The sequence below is a fragment of the Manihot esculenta genome, chromosome 1, assembly GCF_001659605.2.
Source record: "Manihot esculenta cultivar AM560-2 chromosome 1, M.esculenta_v8, whole genome shotgun sequence".
Lineage (NCBI taxonomy): Eukaryota > Viridiplantae > Streptophyta > Magnoliopsida > Malpighiales > Euphorbiaceae > Manihot > Manihot esculenta.
In genome coordinates this window covers 12,104,848-12,113,565 of record NC_035161.2, presented here as the reverse complement: position 1 = coordinate 12,113,565, position 8,718 = coordinate 12,104,848, and the positions used below count along the sequence as shown (strand labels likewise).

General features: G+C 38.1%; 2 protein-coding genes across 2 annotated transcripts; both read left to right on the top strand.

The window, feature by feature from the left end:
- The first annotated feature begins 3,220 nt into the window (after window positions 1–3,220).
- On the top strand, window positions 3,221–4,186 carry LOC122721865. The gene is made up of 2 exons (XM_043950826.1): window positions 3,221–3,635; window positions 3,671–4,186. The coding sequence occupies exons 1-2, from the start codon at window positions 3,285–3,287 to the stop codon at window positions 4,184–4,186; spliced, it is 867 nt and encodes a 288-aa protein (XP_043806761.1). The 5' UTR covers window positions 3,221–3,284.
- Window positions 4,187–4,335: 149 nt separating this feature from the next.
- LOC122723198 lies at window positions 4,336–5,451 on the top strand. Its single transcript, XM_043954688.1, has 2 exons — window positions 4,336–5,181; window positions 5,271–5,451. Exons 1-2 carry the CDS (start codon window positions 4,336–4,338, stop codon window positions 5,382–5,384), a joined length of 960 nt encoding a protein of 319 aa, XP_043810623.1. The 3' UTR covers window positions 5,385–5,451.
- Window positions 5,452–8,718: the final 3,267 nt, after the last annotated feature.

Here is an 8,718-nt window from a genome sequence, read left to right as displayed (position 1 = left end):
AGTCAAGTTCGGCCGCCGAACGTGCATGCGTTTAGGAGGCACGTTAGGCCCCCGAAAGCATGAGTGAGAGCAGTCCAGGTTCGGCCGCCGAAAGTCAAGTTCGGCCGCCGAAAGTCAAGTTCGGCCGCCGAACATTGCATGGATGCGGAGGCACATTCGGCCCCCGAACGTGGCCTGGCCAGCCACCTATAAATGGGGCACTTAGCCGAAATGGGCGAGCTTTCTCCCATTTTCGACCACAGCAAGCTTCCGACCTTCCCTTTGTAAATCTAGTGTTCTTCCTCCAAATCTCTACCATTTTTCTTGAGTTTTAAGCTTGCATTGAAGGTTTTGAGCTTTTAAACCAAGTTTTGGAGCTTTGGGAACTCAGGAGCTCATTTTCGTGGATCTCCAAGTTTAGGTCGTCTCTCTCTCGATCTTCAAGGGGTAAGAGCCGATCTTAAGCTCCTTATATGTTTTAAAGAAGTTTTAAGAAGTTTTATGGAGTAGAATGGCATGTATAGGGTTGTATGAGTTTTTAAGTAAATATTAGGTTTTTTTTTGTGATTTATGAACAATGTGGCATGTTTGAGTATGTTTGAAGTGTTGTAGTTGGGGCATTTGATGTTTTGAGGCCCCTAGGATCTTGTATGCATGTTTTAAGTGAGGTATGTGCATGATTGGTGAGTTGGAGGCAAAAATGCACAAAGGAACCGAGTTTCTGCCCTTTGGCAGAAACCAGGTTCGGCAGCCGAAGGCACTTTCGGCCGCCGAACATGGCTGGGGAGGCAGGCCTTTCGGCTGCTGAAGTTGCCCCCGAAAAGAGACTTTCGTCTCTGTCTGGGACTTTCAGCCGCCGAAGGTGCCGCCGAACCTACCTGAGTTTCGTCTCTGTCCAGGACTTTCGGCCGCCGAAGGTGCCGCCGAAAGTGCCCTGTTCAGCCACTTCATGCATATCTCTATGTGATATTTTCAGGATGTTTTAGGGGGTTTTTGGGGAATATATTAGAGTTATGTTTATGTATGTTTGGTCCCTCATTGGAGTCCACCTGTGTAGGTTCGGACCCGAGGAACCAAGGACCCCAGCAGTGAGCCAGCTGCTACAGAGTTTGTCAGAGTCAGCCAGAAGTGAGTGGAACTAAACTTAACCTTTTAAATTGAAAAATGAAATGCTTTTATCATGCTTCATGCATCATGATCATATTACAGGGTGTTTGCATTAGAATTCACGACTATGCCGCATTGTATTGTTGTGATAGATGATAGTGGATGGACATTAGGATGATTCATTAGCCTTCTATATACGAAGTCCTGTGGTGCCCATAATAGGGCCGGGCAATAACTCCGAGTACGAAGTCCTGTGGTGCCCATAATAGGGCCGGGCAATACGAAGTCCTGTGGTGCCCATAATAGGGCCGGGCATGGAGTTGAGGGATTTTTGAATCAGTCCATCCGTGGTGTGATTTGTTTGTGCAGTGACGCATTTCATGATAGCATGTTTTAAATATTTTCTTTTATAGTTCTACTCACTGGGCATCTAGCTCACCCCTCTCCCCTAACCCCCAGGTTTGCAGGTACGGGATAGATAGAGAAGGCAAGACGAGAAAAAGTCATATGTATGTAATAGTTAGTTTGTGGACATGACAATTGTATTATGATGAAATGTAAAAATATTCAGGGTGTTATGTAATGAAGTCATTGAGGATAGAGTTGTGCTTGACCATAATGTATTGTTAATCCCTTTTGTATATACATGATCTTATGTTATGATGTTTATGTAAACTAACTCAACACAGGTTGTTTTGCCTTTAAGGCTTGATGAGATCCCACAGAGGGACTATGTTATGTATATGATCAGAGTATGCACAGGTTGAGTTAGTTGGTGACAGTATGTATGAGGAAAAGTTTTAAATTTTATGCATGTTGTTGATCATGTATGGGATTATACAGGTTCACAGGTTATATGTCAGGCTTGCTACGGGTCCCGGCGGCCTTAAGTCGACCCGGATCCTAGCGCCGGTAGCGGTCCGGATTTCCGGGGCGTTACACCTCTGTTCCGAAATCCCTAATTTATCTTTTCTTCCCAAATCGATAACCTCTCTCTTCCTAAATCCCTAACTTTCTGTCTTCTCCCAAGTCGATAACTTCTCTTCTCAAATCTCTAACTTCCCTCTTCTTCCCTAAATCCTCTCTTCTCGATTTTGTTGGTTTTTATCGAAGAGAAGTTGGGTTCTCTCGAAGAGAAGTTGTGGTCCCGATTTTGTTGGTTTTTATCGAAGAGAAGTTGGGTTCTGTCGAAGAGAAGTTGTGGTCCCGATTTTGTTGGTTTTTGTCAAACAACTAGGGAAAGGTAACTTTTTGTGCTTTCTTTTATTTTTTTTTCTTTGGATGTGTGATCATAATATTTGTATTATAGTAAAACATGTGGATACCACTTACTGTTACTGATAGTTTTAGTTTATTTTTTTTTCAGGAGATTTTGACTAATTAAAGAATGTGTGATTCATGTGTGCAGGTCTGAAAACATGGCTGTGGAAGAGAGGTTTACTGTGGTGTTGACATATGAAAACAAAACCGATTCTTTATATAATGTCCCTATTGCAAGGTATTCGTACATATCCTTGCTGTCTGATGTTTATAAGTTGTTTAACATAGCTGCATCATTTGTTTCGTTTGTTACTGGTAGTGGGATGAGTGTAGAAAATGATGATGATTTAATGTTGGCTTTTGAGTTGTACAAACATAGTCATAAATTGCCTTTGACTGTACACGTAAAGGGGATCCCTCTGAACACTGAGATGTCTGATGATGACGATGATGATGATGATGTTTGTATTATTGGTGAGAGCAGTGATACTGGTGAGGGTAGTAACCTTGGTGAGGGTGGTAATACTGTTGAGGATATTAACCTTGATGATGCCTTAGGTAGAAAAACTCCCCCATTAAATAGGGATGTGTCCACAAGAGGTAGGGACAGGAGTGTGCCATTAAGAGGAAAGGGAGGAAGAAGCAGTTTTACTAGAGGTAGAGGGATAAGACAGGAAAGTGTTAGTGAAAGTGGGCAGTTAGGGGGAGGGGCCAATGAATCACCACAAATTGATTCTGAAAGTGATGTATCATTCAATGAAAGTGAGGTTGGAGATGATTTACCTGAAAAAGTTATATTTGACAATGAGATTAGTACTGAGGAGTCAGATGCGTTATCAGGTTATGCTAGTGACAATGACAAGGAGGTTGAAGATAGTGAGAATGAGTCTTATGATCCAAATAATAGAAAGAAAAAATATATTGATCCTTATCATGGCATGTATGATCATCCCTTCCAACACAATGAAGGGGAAGAGATTTTGTTTAAAGAGGGCCAAGTTTTTAAGGACATTGTAACTTTGAGGAATGCAATGAGAGATTATGCTATTAAGGGGGGATATGATATTACAAGAGTTAAAAATGACTCTACTAGATTAACAGCTAAGTGTTCCAATACAGGATGTCCCTGGAGGTTTCATGCATCAGTTTTGTCTGACCAAGTCACTTTCATGGTTAAGACTCTACATGATGAGCACACATGCATAAGACCATTAAGAAATGAAAATTTGAATTCAAACACTAAGTGGATAGTAGAAAAACTTAGGGAAAAGCTGAGGGCAGACCCTGACATGAGTTATGAACTCATGCAGCGGCAGACCCTGACATGAGTTATGAACTCATGCAGCATGAGTTGATGGGAAAATGGGGTGTGGAAGTTCCTGTGTGGCAATTATATAGAGCTAAGTGCAAGGCTAGAGATGAGAATATGGGCATGCATTGTGAAAGTTTTCAAAAACTTAAGAAATATGTCCATTATTTGCAAACATATAACCCGGGTACAGTTGTAAAAATTCAGCCAGCTCCAAGGGTTAATGAAGATGATCCTTTTGTTTTTCAAAGAATATGGATTATGTTTGATGCTATAAAGTCTGGGTTTGAGAATGGTTGTAGACCCTTTATAGGATTAGATGGTTGCCACTTGAAGGGTCCATATGGAGAGATTTTCCTAGTTGCAGTCATACTGGATGGAAATAGAGGTGTGCTACCTCTTGCATTTTCTATAGTTGAAGCAGAATGTGGTGATAGCTGGACATTTTTCCTAGAGAATCTTTATTCTTGCATTGGTGGAGGAACTGATGCTAGGCCTTTAACTATTATGTCAGATAGGCAAAAGGTATGAATTAATATTCATTTTTTTTTAATTTAGCATATTGAACTATATGCTATTAATTTAAGTTACTAACTATTTTTTTGTTGTAGGCACTCATTGATGCTGTCAAAAATATATTTCCCAATGCATCTCATAGAGTTTGTTGCAGGCATTTATACATGAATTTCAAGAAAGAGTTCCCTGGACTGATGCTCAGAGATGATTTTTGGAATGCTGCAAAGAGTACTCATTCTTATGAGTTTTGGCTTCACATGAAGAATTTGAAGCCCAAGCGAGATCAAAAGCCATATGACTGGTTAATCAACATACCATTCAGTCAATGGACTAGACATGCATTCTGGCCTGAAGCTAAGTGTGACAATTACACTAACAACATGACCGAATCATTCAATGCATGGATAGTGAAATTGAGAGGTTTGCCTATTATCAATATTATTGAATCTATTAGGCAGAAATGTATGGTTAGGTTGCATAGAAGATTTGCTAAAGCTCAAACATGGGAAGGGATAGTTACACCAAGAACAAAGAAAGTATTGAATAAAATCATTACTGCTAGTAGGTTTCTTAAGTTGTTCCCTGGTAGAAATGAAGAGTATGAGGTTCATGAGGGTCCATGTAGGTTTGCTGTTAGTTTAGCTAAAAGGACATGCAGTTGTGGATGGTGGGATATAAGTGGTTTACCATGCAAGCATGCTGCTAGAGCAATTGCATATGTTAGGGGCAATATTGAAGAGTTTTGCCATGAATATTACACTGTGCAGTGCTATTCAAGAGTTTATGCAGGTGCCATACATCCTGTTCCTCAAGCTGAGCTTGAACCTGATAATGAACACCCATCAATGTTGCCACCTCCTTTGAGGAGGCAACCAGGAAGGCCAAGGAAGGCTAGAAAGAGAGATGAGAGTGAACCACTAGCAAGAGGAAGGAGGACAGCAACTGTCACTTGTGCTAGGTGCTTACAAACAGGCCACAATAAGAGAACTTGTCAATATGCTGCTGTTGGGGTAACTATACCTTTGTTTGCTTGCATATAATGAATCTATTTTAACCTTTTTAACCTTTTTAACCTTTTTATGTATTTCTCTAATTGTAGGCAAATATGGCTGCAAGTCAAAAGAAGAGAAAACACACTACTGCATCAGGTGCGGGGACTTCAAGAGGGGTTAATACTAATCAAGTGGGATCAAGTGGTGGACCAACTATCTAAAGGAGCCTTTGGAATATCAAATGATCTTTTTGAGAATGTTGTTAGTTGATGGGATATAATTTGTACATTTTGGAAAAACATGTATTTTGGGGCATTGGATTGAGCTTTTTGTCTATTTGGAAATATTGTAAATCTGTGCATAGATTCTTTTTTGGGAGTTTATCATAGATATTGGTACAGTGCTACAGATATTGGCCTTACTTGATCATTAAAATGGCAGTAATATATGTATGACATTGTAATGATCAAGTCTGATTTTGTAAAGTCTCATTTTGTAATACATATTTGAACAAAAAGGACATATTAATGAAGTTATGCCTTTAATTTCATTTGCTCAGCTCCAATTTTATTCATTGTGCATTTATAAAACTTGTTTGTACTTGATATTAAGTTACAGTTGGATAAATGTAACATTATCATCACTCTTCTATTACTTTTAATTTTACAACTTCTAAGTCCATCTATTTAAGTATTTAAAATTTCTCCGTCCTTTAAGTTTTAACGTTTACAATTTTTTAGTCCTTATATATTAAATTTCGAAACTATTAGGTCCTCCAGTTTTGAATCAGTACAACTGTTTGGTCCTTCATTTTAACCATTCACTTACAAGAAACTAACATGCTAAAATTCCACTCATCTAACTTAGATAAATAGTACAAAATTCATTCATACATAAAGAACATATTACAATCTGGTTCAACATAACTTCTATCTTCTGCAGCTTTATATAATGCATCTAAACAACTTTTTATGGTGTTTTTACAGCAAACACTATCAAGAGTAACAATATAATTATCATACAATTCTTCATCTGGTTCAAAATAGCTTCAATCTTTTGCAGCTTTACACGTAATTTTTTGGTCTCTTCATTAATCTTCAGCAACTCTTCTTTAATCTCTGCAATCGTTCTTGATAAGTTGGCCTTGAATACCTCTAACCCCTCACCTATACTGTTTGATGTTGGAGAGTTCACATTTGTTGGAATGCACCACCCAAGAAATGACCCACATTTGTTATCTCGACAGTAATAATACAGCTTGTTTGGATTACTAGCAGATTCAGATATGCGAACCCCTGCTCTTTTTCCACAGCAGCAATTCACATTCATGTAACCACCATCCCAGCTTCCCATCGATCCGCTGATGCCAGACATTCTCGCGAAGATAGAATGAATCCTTTAGGTGCTTGATCGTCGGCTATTATGAACAAAATGGAGGTGGGATCCTTTCAGTGCTTGATCAATGTTGAAGATAGTCTGCCGAGAGATGATGGAGTATGCTGAAAAGGGTAAAATTGGAGGTGAGAGAGTAAAGGGAGGATTGTCTGCTGAGAGATGATGAGAGGTTGCTTCTAGGGTTGTAATCGGACTGTTATGGCAAACCCACCCATACATTTCTGCTTAATAGGGATTGAAAAAGGTAAAATTGGATTTTTAAAATATTCTCTCTCCTTTTCATCTTATTTTTAACGGAAAAGAGGGTAATAGTGGATGGAAAGACTGATTTGTTAACGTTTTTATAAGGACGTTTTAATAGGTTTCTGAAAATACAGGGACTGACTTGTTAATAATGGCAATACCCAGGGACTAAATCGTAAATTACCCTAATATAAATCAAATCAAGCATATATCCAAGTATCAAGTTGAGTAATTTTAAATTAAAAAAATTAATAAATTATTTATTATTCTAGTATATATGGGTAATGAAAAAAAAAAAACTATAAATGTGTAGTGTTCTCGTCCTCATCATTAGCTTCAGTTGCTTGATCAGGAAGTTGTGCAAAAGTTCCCTCACCAGTAGTAGGAGCTGAAAGGTTGGCTACCTTGCCTTTGACTCACGAGCTGCATAAGTAAATCCTTCACATGTGAGAGCTCAGAGGTAATCTGTACATCTTGCTCATGCAATACTTGTTCGTTATCCTCCCGCTCCTGTAGCTTGCATATGAGATCGGCCATTTCATCATGAAGATCGTGATTTTGCTGAGCTGATATGAAGGATGTATTAGCAGAAGACTTGTTTGGGAAGAAAACTGAAGCCTGTGATCCAAGACCGTACACCCTTCTTTTTTTCTCTCCACCCACTGCCTCAAAGTATAATTGAGCCTCATCAATGTGAGATGCCTCAGTACTGTCATTATCTTTCTGTGATGCTTGCTCTTTTAAAGTCAGAAAGCGGTCTTTAAAAAAAAAAAATACCATGTGATATAACAGTATAAACTATAAATCAAATAATTTATTATAAATTTATTTAACTTCTCACATGAATGGCTTTTGAGCGTGCATTAACAAACTTGAGGTACCCTTCTTCTTATGAGTAGTCTCAAATAACTCATGAGGTAGAGGATCTCTGTCTAGTCTTTTGCGTTGCAAGTTAAATATAAATAGTAATAACATACTTGAATATAAATTCACAACAAATTGGATAAAATTTAAAGTATTTGAAAAAATTTAAGTGAAAATGAATATTACATACCATTTGTTGTTGATGTCTATATTGAGATATGGATCCTCTACAATGACTTCATAGGCCAACGCCTAGCCCACTTGTTTCATTCGTTCTGTTATTTGAGAATTTTTTGAATTTATTTTCTGTTATTTGAAAATTTTTTGCATTTGTCTTGATATTCAGCTGCACCCCAAGCGAATTGCCATGCATCCATTACTCCTTTTGACAGTGATAGCCTCTTCTCCTTCCCATTCCTTATGCTACACATAAGGCTATGGTAGCGCTTAGCAACGTTCTTCCTCCAAGCTATCTTCATAAGCTACTTTATTGCCTCCTCCCATAAGAAGTGTTTCTATAATTACTCACATTTAGTGACAAATAATAAACAGTAAAATTAATCACAAGCACAATAAAATTTGTATTACCTTAAATTCTTGCCGATAGAATTCTTTAACTTCTTCTGGTACATTTTTTCAACAAAAGCCATTTGCTATTAACTTTTTCTTGAAGATCAACATAATCCACTTAGCAATTGGATTATAAGGCTGCATGCTCTAAAAGAATAATTGATAAAATAATTATTTTGAAATAAGTAAAGAAATTAAATCAATATTTAAAAATACTTATAAATTTTACTCACATTGAGTTTACTAAGAAAATATGTGGTATGTGTTCTGTAGGTCTACAACTACCAGAAGCAGATGCAGATGCAACCATTAATGCAATAGGTGGCAAACCTATGAGAGCTGAGGCAGTAACAGAAGTGTGAACTGAAGCAGGAGTGGATGATGCAACACCCTGTGTGGATCTCTCACCCTAGTCTGGTCTAGGAACCAAAGTAGTGTGCTGTACCAAATCTTGATTGACATTTTGTGATTCACTTGTGTGGA

Bases quoted from the DNA above. Each gene is read 5' to 3' on its own strand.
- LOC122723198 (XM_043954688.1), top strand. From the start codon at position 4,336: ATGAATTTCAAGAAAGAGTTCCCTGGACTGATGCTCAGAGATGATTTT. The intron at 5,182-5,270 runs GTAACTATACCT...CTCTAATTGTAG, and splicing joins GTCAATATGCTGCTGTTGGG to GCAAATATGGCTGCAAGTCA.
- LOC122721865 (XM_043950826.1), top strand. From the start codon at position 3,285: ATGTATGATCATCCCTTCCAACACAATGAAGGGGAAGAGATTTTGTTT. The intron at 3,636-3,670 runs ATGAGTTATGAA...GCAGACCCTGAC, and splicing joins AGCTGAGGGCAGACCCTGAC to ATGAGTTATGAACTCATGCA.